The sequence below is a fragment of the Geotrypetes seraphini genome, chromosome 1 (genome assembly GCF_902459505.1).
Source record: "Geotrypetes seraphini chromosome 1, aGeoSer1.1, whole genome shotgun sequence".
NCBI classification, from domain to species: domain Eukaryota; kingdom Metazoa; phylum Chordata; class Amphibia; order Gymnophiona; family Dermophiidae; genus Geotrypetes; species Geotrypetes seraphini.
This window is the reverse complement of record NC_047084.1, coordinates 547,032,594-547,048,882: the sequence shown is the minus strand read 5'-3', so window position 1 is coordinate 547,048,882 and position 16,289 is coordinate 547,032,594. Positions and strand designations below refer to the sequence as shown.

Sequence of the window (16,289 nt, the reverse complement as noted above, 5' to 3'; positions counted from 1 at the left end):
AATAAACATCATCAACATCTGTTTTCATATCAGGCAGCATCATGGGGCAAAGATCTAGAACAATTGCTTCAGATTACTGATATTTATGAGGAATTTAGGAGACATCTAAAAACATATTTGTTCTTGAAGTATTTAGGTAGCTGATTTATAAAAATTTTTATTATGCAACAACCAGATCTTTTTAGGGTTTTAGTTATTGGTTTTTAAATTCTTTACTTTTATTTATTCAATTTGTTGTATTTTTAACTACTGTAAACTGCATAGAACTTTACGGCCTTGAGGTATATAAATTGTTATTATTATTACTAGTCTTTAAGCCCGTTACATTAACGGGTGCTAGAATAGATGTGTCTGTCTGTCTGTGTTTCTTTCTTTCTCTCTCTCTCTCCTTGGCCGCTGTCTGTATCCTTCTGTCTCCCCCCCCCCCTGAGCAAAGCTGTCTGCCCCCAGGACACACCTCCCCCCAAAGCAGGCCCCTTTCCCTCTCCCTGTCTCTCCATGGCCCTCTTCTGTCTCCCCCCCCCCCCGAGCAAAGCTGTCTGTCCCCAGCACACCTCCCCCCAAAGCAACCCCCTTTCCCTCTCCTTATCTCTCCATGGCCTCTTCTGTCTCCCCCCCAGCACACCCCTCCCCCCAAAGCAGCCCCCTTTCCCTCTCTCTATCCATGGCCCCTTCTGTCTTCCTCCAGCACACCCCTCCCCCCAAAGAAGCCCCCTTTCCCTTTCCCCCTGGCTCCCGGTATTGATTCCCTTCTTACCCTCCCAACATCCAGGCGTCTTCTGGCCTGCTCCTCTTCACCAAAGCAGCCTGCGATCGTGGTGGCCGGCTTTAGCGAACCTCGCAGGCTGCTCTCCAACTCGGTAGCACGTTCCCTCTGACGCGATCCCATGCGTCAGAGGGAGCGTGCTACTGAAGCTGGAGAGCGGCCTGCGAGGTTCTTTAAAGTCGGCCACGATCGCAGGCTGCTCTGAAGAGGAGGAACAGCGGCGGCAGCGGCGAGTGAGGGCGGGAGGTGACACGGCGACTCCTTCTTCTGCACGGAGGTGGAGAGCGGCTTGCGAGGTTCGCTACAGCGGCTGGCGAACCTCAGCAGGCCGCTTTGAAGAGGAGCGGGTGGGAGGAGTCGCTGGTGTCTTCTGCACAGTCACGCGCAGGCGCCGTGAGGACTGGCACAGAAGCACACCTCACGGCGCCACCGCTCACGAATTTTCAAGAGCGCAAGCGCCTCTAGCATTTTATTATTATTGATTATTCACTCCTGCCATATGTGTCGTCGAGCATGCCAAAAGATGGTCCTCCACCGACTGAAACAGTATCTGAGCTTCCAAGAGTAGAGGGGCACTCTTTGTGTACCCCTGGCAATTGACATAAGCTACCACCTTTGCTCTGCAGTGTGCTCTGAAATGCCTGTATCGCCAGGCGGATGGCTCAAAGTTCCAAGCAGTTCCATCAACCACTTGCTGAAAAGGGGACCAGCTTCTCCAATCTGGACACCCTTCGCAATGTGCAGCCTAGCCATATAGGCTACCATCCGTCGTCAGGATCATCCAAGAGGAGATGTGAAGGGGAACTCCTCTGGCTAGAGACTGTGGCTCTAATTCCAGGTAAACTGCAATGTGCTTCCACTGTCTAAGGTGGCTGCTGCTGGAAAAGAATTACGGGCAATGGGGTTGGGGGGATTGTTTGATGTGACTATACTGATAGCAGTGTACTCTGTTTATTGGATGTGCTCTAGATAGCTGTGATTATGGACTGTACTGTCTGGTAGGCAGCTTATGCTTGGGGGGGGGGGGTCAGAATGTTTTGCTGTTCTGCTTTGCTATTTTGTAACCTTTTCTAACCCAATAAAACTTTTCAATTAAAAAAAAAGAAGAAAGTGATACAATTGCAGGTGCACAACAAAACTTTTCCTTGATTTACTCATGAAACAAAAGATATCCACCAAAATATGTATTCTAACTGAGAAATATATTAGGACACCCTACACCCTAATAGCTAGTGTTACCCCCTTTGGCTGAAATAACAGCAGTGAGACACTTCTTGTAGCCATCTACCAGTCTCTGACATCGATCTGAGGAAAGTTTGGCCCACTCCTCAATGCAGAATTCTTTCAGCTATGAGATTTTTGAGGGGTTTCTTGTATGTACAGCCTGTTTCAAATCATCCTACAGCATCTCAGTGGGATGAAGATCAGGGCTTTGACTGCCACTCCAGGACTCTCCATTTCTTAGTTTTCAGCCAGTTCTTGGATTTACTGATATGTTTTGGGTCATTGTCGTGTTGCAGGGTCCAGTTCCAATTCCGCTTTAATTTTCTTACAGATGGTCTCACATATTCCTCAAGCACCCTCTTATACACAGTACAATTCATGGTGGATTCTATGATGGTAATCTGGCCAGGCCTTGCTGCAACAAAGCATCCCCAAACCATGACATTTCCACATGCATGCTTCACAGTTGGTATGAGGTTCTTTTCCTACGCCAAACATGTCCTTTCTGGTGTCCAAATAATTCAATTTTAGACTCATCTGTCTATAGAACACTATTCCAGAAGTCCTGGTGTTTGTCTACGTTCTCTCTGGCAAACGTCAGTCTGGCCTTGATGTTTCTCTTAGAGAGCAAAGGTTTCCTCCTTGCACACCTCCCATGCAAGTTAAATTTGTGCAGTCTCTTTCTGATTGTAGAGGCATGCACTTTCACATCAACAGTAGCAAGAGCCTGCTGTAGGTCCTGTGATGACATTTTAGGGTTTTTGGAGACTTCTTTTAGAATCTTGCGGTCTGCTCTGGGGGTCAACTTGCTTGGATCTGGGCATGTTGACATTTTTTGGGAAAGTCCGCCACTTCTGCACTATTTTCTGGACTGTGGCATGGCTAATGTCAAATTCTTTCAAGATCTTTTAAAATCCCTCACCAGACTTATAAGCTACTAGTCTTCTTTCTGAAGGCCTCAGACAGCTCTTTTGAGCTCACCATGGTGTTCACTCTCACTGTAGCAGTCATGAGTACACCAAACTAAATGTCTGAAGTTTAAGTAGGATAAACCTCCTTCAAAATGCTGAGTAAGCACAGTTACTTACCGTAACAGGTGTTATCCAGGGACAGCAGGCAGATATTCTTGACTGATGGGTGACGGCACCGACGGAGCCCCGGTACGGACAATTTTAGAGTGATTGCACTCTAAGAACTTGGAAAGTTCTGGTAGGCCGCACCACGCACGCGCGAGTGCCTTCCCGCCCGACAGAGGCGCGCGGTCCCCAGTTAGGATAAGCCAGCTAAGAAGCCAACCCGGGGAGGTGGGAGGGACGCAAGAATATCTGCCTGCTGTCCCTGGATAACACCTGTTACGGTAAGTAACTGTGCTTTATCCCAGGACAAGCAGGCAGCATATTCTTGACTGATGGGTGACCTCCAAGCTAACAAAAAGAGGGATGGAGGGAAGGTTGGCCATTAGGAAAACAAATTTTGCAAAACAGATTGGCCGAAGTGTCCATCCCGTCTGGAGAATGCATCCAGACAATAATGAGATGTAAAAGTATGAACTGAGGACCAAGTAGCAGCCTTGCAGATTTCCTCAATAGGAGTGGAACGGAGGAAAGCTACAGATGCTGCCATCGCTCGGACTCTATGGGCCGTGACAGAACCTTCCAGTGTCAGTCCGGTCTGAGCATAACAGAATGAAATGCACGCTGCCAGCTAATTAGACAACGTACGTTTAGAAACAGGACGTCCCAATTTATTCGGATCAAAGGACAGAAAGAGTTGGGGAACTGATCTGTGGGGTTTCGTACGCTCTAGATAGTAAGCTAGAGCCCTTTTACAATCCAAAGTATGCAGAGCCTGTTCCCCAGAATGAGAGTGAGGTTTCGGAAAGAAGACAGGCAGAACAATGGATTGGTTGAGATGGAATTCAGAGACAACCTTAGGGAGAAACTTTGGATGTGTACGCAGAACCATCTTGTCATGATGAAAGACCGTAAAAGGTGGATCTGCACGCAGAACCACCTTGTCATGATGAAAGACCGTAAAAGGTGGATCTGCAACTAGTGCATGTAGCTCACTGACCCTCCTGGCAGAGGTAAGAGCAATAAGGAAAAGTACCTTCCAATTGAGAAACTTGAAAGGAGTGGTAGCCAAAGGTTCAAATGGAGGCTTCATTAAGGCGGAAAGAACCACATTGAGATCCCAGATAACAGGAGGGGCTTTAAGAGGTGGTTTCACATTGAAAAGACCTCGCATGAACCTGGACACCAGGGGATGAGCTGAGAGAAGTTTTCCATGAACCGGCTCATGGAAGGCAGCAATGGCACTGAGATGGACTCTGATGGAAGAAGACTTAAGGCCAGAGTCAGACAAAGAAAGCAAATAATCCAACAATGTCTCCACTGCCAGGGAAGTGGGATCAATATGGTGAAGAAGACACCAGGAAGAAAATCTTGTCCACTTCTGATGGTAACATTGCAGAGTGGCTGGTTTCCTGGAGGCATCTAGAATGGAACGAACGGGCTGAGACAAAAGAGTATCATGAGAAGTCAGCCCGAGAGATACCAAGCTGTCAGGTGCAGAGACTGGAGGTTGGGATGTAGAAGGGTCTCCTGATGCTGCGTAAGCAGAGAAGGAAACAGTGGAAGAAGAAAAGGTTCCCTGGAACTGAGTTGAAGTAGAAGGGAGAACCAATGTTGCCTGGGCCACCTCGGAGCAATCAGAATCATGGTGGCTCGTTCCCTCTTAAGCTTGAACAAGGTTCTCAACATGAGAGGCAGAGGAGGGAAAGCGTACAGGAACAGATTGGACCAGTCGAGGAGAAATGCATCCGCTGCCAGACAGTGAGGAGAGTAGAGTCTGGAGCAGAATAGGGGCAGCTGGTGATTGTGAGGAGCTGCAAAGAGGTCTATCTGAGGAGTGCCCCATTGAGCGAAGATGGATTGTAGAGTGAAAGGATCAAGTGTCCACTCGTGAGGCTGGAGAATTCTGCTGAGCTTGTCCGCTAAGGAATTCTTTTCTCCCTGAATGTAGATAGCTTTCAGGAATAGATGGTGATTTATGGCCCAAGTCCAGATCTTCTGGGCTTCCTGGCACAAGAGGCGGGAGCCCGCCCCACCCTGCTTGTTGATGTAGTACATCGCAACTTGATTGTCTGTGCACAGCAGGAGAACTTGAGGGAAGAGAAGATGTTGGAAGGCCTTGAGGGCATAAAACATTGCTCTGAGTTCCAGGAAATTGATGTGATGCTTCTTTTCCTGGGCTGTCCAAAGGCCTTGAGTTTGGAACTCGTTCAAATGAGCTCCCCAGGCATAAGGGGAGGCATCGGTGGTGATGACTAGTTGATGAGGAGGTAGATGGAGCAGAAGACCTATGGATAGATTTGAGGATATCAACCACCATAGAGACTGACGAAGAGATGATGTGACAGATATGTGACGTGAGCAAGGATCCATCGCTTGGGACCACTGGGTAGCTAGGGTCCATTGAGGAGTGCGCAGGTGAAGACGTGCGAAGGGTGTGACATGAACTGTGGAGGCCATGTGACCCAAGAATATCATCATTTGCTTGGCAGAGATGCCTAGTCCTAAGTCTACTGGACTATTGCAATATCCTCTACCTTCCTTGTCCCACCTACCTAATAAAACAACTACAGACTGTCCAGAACACCGCCCTCAGACTGATCTATTCCCTTCGAAAATTTGACCACATCACCAACGCCTTCCTAGATTCACACTGGCTTCCAATACAAGCCCGCATCCAATTTAAGCTATATTGCATAATATTCAAAACATTAAACGGAACGGCACCCTCCTACTTAAACAACCGCCTAAATAGGAACCTCTATTCCAGACAAAGGAGAACCCAGTCCCCTTTCTCCTACCCCCCCTTATAAAGGAACTAAGCGCAAAAAGATGTACGACAACCTACTAGCAACACATGCAGCTAAATTGGACCCCTCCATCACCAACCTACTGACAGCTTCAACTGACCTCAAAGCTTTTCGAAAAGAAATCAAAACCATACTATTCAAGAAATACATCCTAATTTCCTAACCCCACTCTTCTCCCCTCTCTCCCCTTCTTAGGATCCTCCCTTCAAAATGTGATTTTGACCTAACGCCTCTAACTGTATTCCTCTTCCTGAAAACGTCCAGCTATCGTTTAGATGTATTAGGCCCTACGTCGTTAATTGTATTCCTATTCCTGGAAATGTCCAGTTATCTTTTTGTTGTAATCCGCTTAGAACTGCAAGGTACAGGCGGAATAGAAGTCATTAATGTAATGTAATGTAATGTAATGTAAAGTTGTAGAAGCACCTGCTAACACAGAGATTGAAGCGTTTGAAGACGGTTGGATGGCAGGAACGCTCTCATGAGGACTGTGTCCAAGACAGCTCCGATGAATTGAAGTCTCTGAGTGGGGATGAGATGAGATTTGGGTAAATTGATCTCGAACTCCAGAAGTTGAAGAAACATGATGGTTTGGTTGGTGGCCAGGAGAACAGTCTGAGATGAATTGGCCTTGATTAACCAGTCGTCCAGGTAAGGAAAGACCTGAAGGTGGTGAGATCGTAGAAAGGCAGCCACCACAATCAGACATTTGGTGAACACTCTTGGAGAGGAGGCAAGACCGAAGGGCAGCACCTTGTATTGGTAATGACAACGATTGATCATGAAGCGTAGGTACTGTCTGGAGGCCAGATTGACCGGTATATGAGTGTATGCTTCTTTGAGATCGAGTGAACATAGCCAGTCGCCTTGATTGAGAAGAGGGTAAAGAGTGGCCAGAGAAAGCATTTTGAATTTCTCCTTGACCAAGCATTTGTTTAGATCGCGAAGATCTAGAATGGGTCTTAGATCTCCTGTCTTTTTGGGGACTAGAAAATAACGGGAGTAGAATCCCTGCCCTCTCTGATCTAGAGGAACTTCCTCTATAGCGTTCAGAAGGAGGAGGGATTGAACCTCTTGAAGAAGGAGGGAAGACCGAGTAGTGTTGAAAGCAGACTCTCTTGGCAGACTTTGGGCAGGAGGTGTCTGAAAGTTGAGAGAGTAGCCGTGGCGGATGATGTTGAGGACCCACAGGTCCGAGGTGATGATTTCCCAACGGCTTATGAAATGTATAAGGCGTCCTCCTATGGGCTGTGGAAGATGAGTAGAAGGAGGAAGATTGGCTATGTCCCGGAGAACCAAGTCAAAAGGGCTGAGTTGACTTTTGAGAAGGAGGAGGTTTCACTTGCTGTTGCTGCTGGGCAGGTCGAGCAGGTTGCCTCTGTTGCTGCCTCTGACGCCTGGGTTGTTGCTGTGTTTGAGGTAATGGACGAGCCACAAACCTTCGTTGGTAGGCTGATTGTTGACGAAAAGGCCTAGAAGGTGGGGTCTTCTTCTTTGTCTTAAGGAGAGTATCCCATCGAGTCTCATGAGCTGAAAGTTTCTGAGTAGTAGAGTCCATGGATTCTCCGAACAGCTCATCCCCTAGGCAAGGTGCATTGGCCAGTCGATCTTGGTGACTGACATCGAGTTCGGACACTCTGAGCCAGGCCAGTCGTCGCATAGCCACTGACATAGCCGTGGCTCTAGAGGTCAGCTCAAAAGTGTCATAGATTGATCTGACCATGAACTTGCGCAGTTGCAAGAGCGATGAAGAAGTTTGGCGAAAGGCTGATTTCTTACGGTCAGGGAGATATTTCTCAAAAGATGGCAAACTTTGAATAAGATGCTTAAGATAAAAGGAAAAATGGAAAGCATAGTTTCCTGACCTGTTCGCTAGCATTGCATTTTGATACAGCCTTTTGCCAAACTTATCCATGGTCTTACCTTCCCTGCCAGGAGGGATAGAAGCATATACACTAGCCCCCGTGGATTTCTTTAAAGTAGACTCTACTAATAAAGATTCATGGGGGAGTTGAGGCTTGTCAAAGCCTGGAATTGGTATAACCTTATATAAGGAGTCCAGTTTACAGGGAGCTCCTGGAATGGTCAAGGGTGTCTCTAGATTTTTGTAAAATGTCTCTCTTAAAATGTCATGGAGAGGCAGCTTGAGAAATTCCCTTGGAGGCTGGTCAAAGTCAAGAGCATCTAAAAATGCCTTGGATTTTTTGGATTCAGCCTCCAAGGGTATAGATAAAGAGTCACACATCTCTTTAAGAAAAGAGGTGAAAGAAGTTGCATCAGGTTTGGAAGATGGATCAAAACCAGAAGGATCCTCGTCCCCTGATGAACACTCTCCCTCAGAGAGGAAAGGCTCTTCTGAATCACCCCACAGATCAGGGTCCCTCACCTGAAAACTGCGGTCTCGTGACTCCGGTGTGGAGGGTTCTAGGTGCCGAGTTTTATGAGTCGACTTACCAGACCTCTGTGAACCGGTACCGGGAGATGTTAAGGGTTGTGCCGGTGCCGATGTTTGAACAGCCTGGTGTCTCGGTTCCGGTGCCAAGACTGGCATTGATACCGAAGAAGTGATGTGCCCCAGTACCGACAAAGTGGATGCCGATAAAGGGGGCTGCTACACCGTCGGTACCGGCGGCTCAGACCGGACCAGAACTGGAAGGCTCGGAGTCAAAAGAGCAGGGAGTAGCTGTTGGAGTTGTTCCTTTAGCTGGACCTGCAGGACTGCGGCAATGCGCTCGTCCAATGAAGGCACCGGTACCGCTTTTTTCTTCTGCGGTACCTTGGGTGCCGCGCTACACTCCGAAGAGGAACCCGATGTCGAGGGGCTCACCTCAATCGGAGCGGAGTGCTTCCGTGGGCGCCTCGTGGTCGGCTGGATTGGACTCGCTGCTACTGAGACCGGAGGACGCTCCAACGGGGAAGGCTTCTTAGCCGGCTTACCTGCGGGGTGCGACGCCGGCGCGGTATCGCGCGGTGTCGACGAAGTAGATGCCGACTGAGATGGAGCCGACGTCGGTGCCGGTGGTGCGGAATCAGACATCTCGGCGCCGAACAATAACTGCTGCTGTATCTGGCGGTTTTTAAGTGTTCTCTTCTTTAAAGTCGCACAGCGGGAGCAGGTAGACGCTCGATGGTCAGGACCAAGACACTGCAGACACCAATTGTGTGGGTCTGTCAGTGAAATTGGTCGAGCGCACCGCTGGCACTTTTTAAACCCGGGTTGAGGGGGCATGAAAGTGAATACGGCTTCTGCCAAATCGAAGGCCGAGGCCTCGATGATGGCAATAGGCCCCGCCAGGGCTAACCGAAAACTGAAGAAAAAAATTAAGTTTTTTTTTTTTTTTTTTTAAGAAAAGAAAAGAAACAACGGAAATAAAATTTCCAAAAGGGTTTACGCGAGCGGGAAGGCGATACTAATAGAAAAAAGAACTTTCAACAGCCGTTGAAAGAAACGCGTCTTCTTAGCTCCGCGGAAACTAAGAAACTGGGGACCGCGTGCCTCTGTCGGGCGGGAAGGCACTCGCGCGTGCGCGGTGCGGCCTACCAGAACTTTCCAAGTTCTTAGAGTGCAATCACTCTAAAATTGTCCGTACCGGGGCTCCGTCGGTGCCGTCACCCATCAGTCAAGAATATGCTGCCTGCTTGTCCTGGGATAAACAATGTTCTTATCATGTGCACCTGATAAACCTGTGTGTGATTTGAGTAACTTTAAGTGGGAGGATATGTGGGGGTGTCCTAATTTATTCCTCAGTTAGAATACACATTTTGTGGATATCTTGTTTCATGAGTAAATCAAGGAAACTTTTTGTTGTTTACTTGCAATTACATCACTTTCTTTTCCAGAGATAAATGAAAAAAAGATTTGAGATCAATATGTGAACATTTCTTAAGAAAGAACTGAATATGGGGTGTCCTAATTTTTTCACAACTGTTTTTTTCAGTAAGTTAAAATCTGAACACACTTACTTTCCTATTGGCAGCAATCCTGGTGTGATTAAGACACCTATCTCTCAAAGATGGGATACAACAAAAACATTTAAAGGATTAAGATAAAATGTGAATAATTTCTGACTAAACAGATGGGTATATGTACAAGGATTAGAAAGATTTTCTGCACTATGCCAAATGTAGCCTCCACTAACAATATTTTTCTCTTGTGAAAAAAATAGCACAATATTCCTGCATATATTCTTTGGGCATGCTATAGACACCAGGCAAACAGCAGGATTTCTTCAGCATCTTTAAGTTATTCATAATTAAAGCAGTGCTTTTCTACTCACAACAAACCATACATGTGTACCACTAATCAAATAAAAGAGTAACAGTCACATTTAAAGACAATTTATGAGATCCAGAATATTAAACTATTGTAGCAGAAAATCTCTTGGCGTTTACTCTCCTCCTCCCCCCCTAAATAAAAATCCACTCAGATATATTATACTTACAGCCTGGTTAGGTAAGGTATCAGTCTTAAGTTCCCTGTGATTGGAATACTGAATATACACTGGCTGACTGCGGAGATGAGGAGTAACAGGAGTGTAGTAGTTCACCATGGTAACAGCTTCTTCTTCAGAAGCCATTTCCAAGAAAGCCTGGAATCAATAAGAAAGAATATGACAACTTTACATGCTCAACAAAATTTAAAACAAAAATAAATTTTAAAAGTACCAACCAATAGAACCTATACAAACAAACAAAATATACACACACACTAGAAATAATTCCCAAACACGGTTCATAGACAATGGCGCGAAAGACAAAAGCGCGCGCCGACAATTGAGCGCAGCGCGCGCCGCTCTAAATTACAGTTTTTAGGTGCTCCGACGGGGGGTTTTGTTGGGGAACCCCCCCCCAGTTTACTTAATAGACATCACGCCGGCGTTAGGGGGGGCTTGTAACCCTCCACATTTTACTGTAAACTGAACTTTTTCCCTAAAAACAGGGAAAAAGTTAAGTTTTCAGTAAAATGTGGGGGGTTACAACCCCCCCCCCACACAACGTGGCGCAATGTCTATTAAGTAAAGTGGGGGGGTTCCCCCCCCCCCAACCCCCGTCGGAGCACTAAAAACAGTAATTTAGAGTGGCGCGGCAGCACGCACTGCGCTCAATTGTCCCGGCGCGCTTTTGACCTGACACCCCCAAACACACATGCCCTGAAAGCAAAGTTACTTTCTAGCAGATCACCAGCCACACATCGGTTAAGTGAATGTTTAATGCTGAGCAGATTCTTTCAGATCTTTATGGAAAGACAGAAAACCTTTCACTGCCCATGCATAGCAGTTCCTATGCTGCTGCAGCTACATAGCTTCCAGCAGTTCAACATAACAACTCTGCCTGGGGAAGACCACTAAAAGAGAGAACAAAGAATTTGTGCACCTGGTGAATTCTATCTTCATAAAATATCTGAAATAGATACATAATTTCCTTTTATACAAAAACAATTCACAGACTAACATATTCCCTAGGTAATGGCTGTCAAAAGGAATACAAGGAATGCCAAGGAAGTGACATACTACTGAAGCTACGAAGTAGAGAATGACATGGGGAAAAAAAATCTGTCCCCGTCACTGCCCCGGCCCACCGTCCCCTTCACCGCCATTCCCTTCACCGCCCCGTCACTGCCATCCTCTTCACCACCCCGTCACCGTCCCCGCAGCATCCATATAAGCTTTAGTACTGAAATATTTAGCTTATTCCTTTCTTATAAATCAAAGTTCTGGCTACTGAACTAGAGAAAGAGATGTTCAGCTGGCAGGGGTTTGTTTATAAATTTTTATCAACACAACTAATATACTACTTTATCCTAAAGCAAAAAATAAATAAATAAATATAATTTTTTTTTCTACCTTTGTTGTCTGGTTTCTGCTTTCCACATCTTGTCATTCAATTCCTTCCATCCACTGTGTGTCTTCTCTCTGCGTCTTCCATTTGCTGTTAATGTGCCTCTCCCTTCACCCCCCCCCCCCCATCTTCTTCCCTCCGCTACCCCATAGTCTGGCATCTGTCTTCTTCCTTTCCAGCATCTTCTCCCCACTCTGTCTTCCACATTTCCCTTCAGGGTCTGATCCTCTCTACCCTTTTTCAATGTCTGTTCTATTCCTTTCTACCACCACCCTTCCCTCCCTCCTTCACCATCTGTTCCTTTCTACCACCCTTCAGCTCCTCTCGCATGGCTTATCTATCTACCTTCCTCCCTCTTATTTTCATGGCACGTTACAATGTAATTTGTGCAAGCCACTGGAGCCTGCAAGCTCGGTAGCTGTCCCATCCACACAAACCATCTCGCTTCTGTGTTCCTATTTTCCCCATTTCTAATATCTCCCCTATGTATCTGGCATTGCCCCCCCCCCCCCCCGTGTCCATATACCATCCCCATGGCATGTCCCCTTTATGTCTCTGTCCCTATGCCCCATGCACATAATTTCCCCTCTTTCTGTTACCTTCCTGTGTCCAGATTTCCCCTATCTTCCTCTTCCATACCAGTGTGTCTCTTCTTTTCAACCTCCCTCTTTCCCTTTTTCTTTCTCCCCCCCCCTGCTTCCAGCATCTGGCTCACCTGCCTGTCCTCCCCTTTCTTTCCTGTTGTGGGTTTCTTTCTTTCCCTCTTCATCCCCTTGGCCCAGAATCTTTTTCCCTTTCACTCCCTCCTTCCTAGTGTGAGCTGGGAACACACACGATCACACAGTCCAGCAGCCCCCATCCGCCCGATCTTAGCGTTTAGCCAGCTCCCTCCCTCCACCTCACCTTATATGCTGTTTGTCAGCTTTCTTTTTCCCGAGCCGCACGCGTTCAAAAAGCCGCGCACGCACGGCTGCGCGAATTGATCAATCTTCTCCTCTCCTGCAACTTCCGGTTGCGTCAGAGGAGAAGATTGATCAACTCACGCAGCCGCGCATGCGCGTCTATTTGAACGCGTGCATCTCGGGAAAAAGAAAGCCGGCAAACAGCATATAAGGTGAGATGGAGGGAGGGAGCTGGCTAAATACTGCGATCGGGCAGGTGGGGGCTGCTGGACCGCGCGATCCTTGATGCCTCATTGCGAAGACAAGACCATTCACCGCTCCACGGGGTGGTGAATGGCCTTGTCCCCGTCCCCGCAGCGACTACTATTTTTCTTTCCCCGTTTCGGCGGATTACCCGCGGGTAACAACCACCGTATCATTCTCTACTACGAAGGGCTTGATCATTTATTCTTTAGTACCCTTTTGATACGTGTCCTTGACTAACTAATCTTCTAGACAGGGAAACACATGCAACCCTAACCTGCTAAGGTACAACCACAGCCAGACATTTTGTGAGTACTTGACGGTGCTGACACTAAGCCACAGAATAAGATGTGATATTGGATTCGATTATTTATTTAAAAAACTTAAACACCACCATGCCTTTCAGGTACAAGGTGGTGTTTTCCTATTATTATTCTGAGATGTATTTGTATGTGAACACAAGCATCCTTAAAATTCAGACAACACAGCCTTTTAAGCAGAAAGGAGATTAAAGTACCTAAGGAAACCCAAGTACAATCTAAGAATGGTCACACTCTAAGAACCTTTTAGTTGTTCCTTCCTTTCGATGTATAACTAAAGCAAGCATTCGCTCCTATGTTTTTAGCGTTGTAGTTCGCCAACTGTGGAACACTCTTCTCGAATCAGTTCGTAATATTCCTACATTTGTAAATTTTAAAAAAAAGTTTGAAAGTTTATTTCTTTAGTAAAGCTTTTTATCTTATCTGAGTGATAGTTTTGATAAGATTGTTTGAAGTGTTTAAAACTGAAGAAGAAATACTAATGTATAACTTTTGTATGATATGTTTTTATGTCTGTTATATTAGTAACCCGCTTGGAACTTTGGACATGCGGGATATAAATGGTTTTTTTAAATCTTTATTATTCTTTATATTTATTGAAACTTTTCATTATTCACAAGAATATTCCTCTTGTACACGTAATACAGAAAATGAAACAACTTAAACATACTCGCATTTACTGCTACAAGGAAAATAACCCATCTTTCTTAGACCACTAGCTCAGAGGGGGAGGAGTTTGAATAAATTGAAGAGATATCAAACATAAGAAAATAACAATAAACTTGAAAGGTTTAACAGCATTTGACCCCCTCTTTCCTTCCTGCTCTTAAACATTCCCAGTAACCAGACCTTTCAAATCTAAAAAAGCACGTAATTGTTCTGGTGCATAGTAGACATATTTAACACCTTGATGTTTAATCAAACATTTGCATGGATATGCTAATAAGAAAGAAATGTTTTAAATAAATACATGCATACATAAATAAAGTACCTTACCTGTAACAAGTGTTTTCCATGGACATCAGAATATAAGTCCTCGTAACATGAATGATGCATTGAAGGAGCCTGCACTGGAAGTTTCTCCAGTTTAGTATTTCCTAGAAGTTTTTAAGCTGCTTCAAAATAAATGCTCACCTGGCCACTTCAGTCTATTATTCAGCTTGAGTAAACTATAACTCCTTGGAGAAGTGGGCATGACTTGCATCCTGCTGTACACAAAGAATACCTCCCATAGAGAATGACAAAGGGACATGTACCTGCAGTGAACTGCTAGATGGGGACGGAGACAGAGCGTGAGAGGACGGGTATAAATTTTGCTCCATGTCATTCTCTAAAAACTTGAAACTAGTATCAGAATGTAAAAAGTTAACACATCTTAGACCACTGTTCTTCAACCGCCGGTCCGCAGAAAATTCCTGCCGGTAAGCGCAGGGCCGGCAAGATTGGATTGGGGCCATTGGCAGCATCTGGGCTGCAACGGCGATGAGCGGCATCAGCGCCTCCCCGGCACTCAAGTTCAGCAACGGGCCTCCTTCTCCCCCCAGCATCAACAGCACTTCAGATCAGCAACGCGGTGCTCAGCCCAAAGCTTCCCTCTGACTCAGCTTCCTGTTTCCGCCCAGACAGTTTGAGTCAGAGGGAAGCTTTGGACTGAGCACCGCGTTGCCGATCTGGAGTGCTGTTGATGCCAGGGGGGAGGAGGAGGCCCGTTGCCGATCTTGAGAAAGGTGAGAGGAAGGGAGAGAAATGGGCCTGTAGTGGATGGAGAGATTGAGAGAAGGGGCAGATGATGGAAGTAGGGAGAAGGGGCAGATGATGGAAGTAGGGAGAAGGGGCAGATGATGGAAGTAGGGAGAAGGGGCAGATGATGGAATTGGGGGGGAAAGAGTAAGAAAGAATTTAATTTAGATGGAGGCAGAAAATAAAGAAAGAAGACCAGAGAAGGAAAGGGAAGAGAGAGAGGAGAGAGAGATGCCAGAGAATGGGGAAGGAGACAGATATCAGATCTGAATGGAGGAAATGAGAAGAGAAATGCTAAAAACCACAGGGGGCAGGGAAAGAGAGATGAAAGGAAAAAGATGCCAGACCATGAGGGAACAGAGGGAAGACGATGGAAGCCAGACCAAAGGGGGAGGGGGGGTCTAGAGGAGATATGGCAGGGGGAGATAGACAGTTTCTGGAAGGGGCAGACAGTGGATGTAATGGGCAGATGCTGGATTGAAGAGACAGGGCAGACACTGGAAGGAAAAGAGTGAAAAGAAGATAAAAGCAGAAACCAGAGACAACAAAAGGTAGAAAAAAATCATTTTATTTCTATTTTGTCATTAGAATATATCAGATTTGAAATATATACCCTGATAGAGACATAACTGGGGACTGCAAAGCCCAGGCAGTGCTTCTTTAGTTTCCAGCTGGCTTAGGGTTCTCTCTGACCAGGGGGGACTCCCCTAACACTATTCCTGTCATGTATGACTGCATTATTCTGTTAGCATGATATTTCTGTGTAGCATTCTGTAATAATTTGGCTTATTCAGCTTTCTTGATAGTAGAAGGGATATATGTGAAGGGAAGGTGAGACAGGGGTTTTGTTGGTCCTTGCTCTGTATATTTGTATTTATAAAATGACAATTGTACAGAATATTGTTTCTTTTTATACTTTAATAAAATACATTCAATATAAAATCATAACTGAGGCTTGTGTGGATGGGATCAGATGGTTTGCGAGGACTGAGCTTGCGGAGACGGGGCGGAAATGTGTTTTTTTAATTTCAGTCTTAGTAGTTTGCCAGTCCACAAAATAATTATTTTATTTCTGCCGGTCCACGGGTGTAAAAAGGTTGAAAAACACTGTCTTAGATAATTGGCAACTGAATTCAATTATTTAAAAAAACCAACCTGCCAAAGCTGCTTTTGGATTTAAATGAACTTCTGTTAAATGATGATGTGCATGTCTGATCTGACTTTAATGTGACAAGAATCTTGTCTGCTGATCAGACTCCTATCATCTGCCTAAATGCTCAAGCATCTTACTGCAACAGATTTAGCCATCGTTGCTGGCAGGGCTGTGGAGTCGGTAGATAAATCCTTTGACTCTGGCTCCTCAGTTTCTGGTA

The 16,289-nt window shown here is 45.9% G+C and overlaps 1 protein-coding gene across 3 annotated transcripts in view; it reads right to left on the bottom strand.

Annotated features, from left to right (window-relative positions):
- Positions 1–16,289, bottom strand: part of LOC117352606 (polypyrimidine tract-binding protein 3-like) — a 147,810-nt gene that overhangs the window by 82,097 nt on the left and 49,424 nt on the right. For all 3 annotated transcript variants that reach the window (XM_033929160.1, XM_033929159.1, XM_033929161.1), the window contains one exon: positions 10,316–10,462. In XM_033929160.1, coding sequence (XP_033785051.1) covers positions 10,316–10,462 — 147 coding nt within the window. The remainder of the gene's footprint in view (positions 1–10,315; positions 10,463–16,289) is intronic.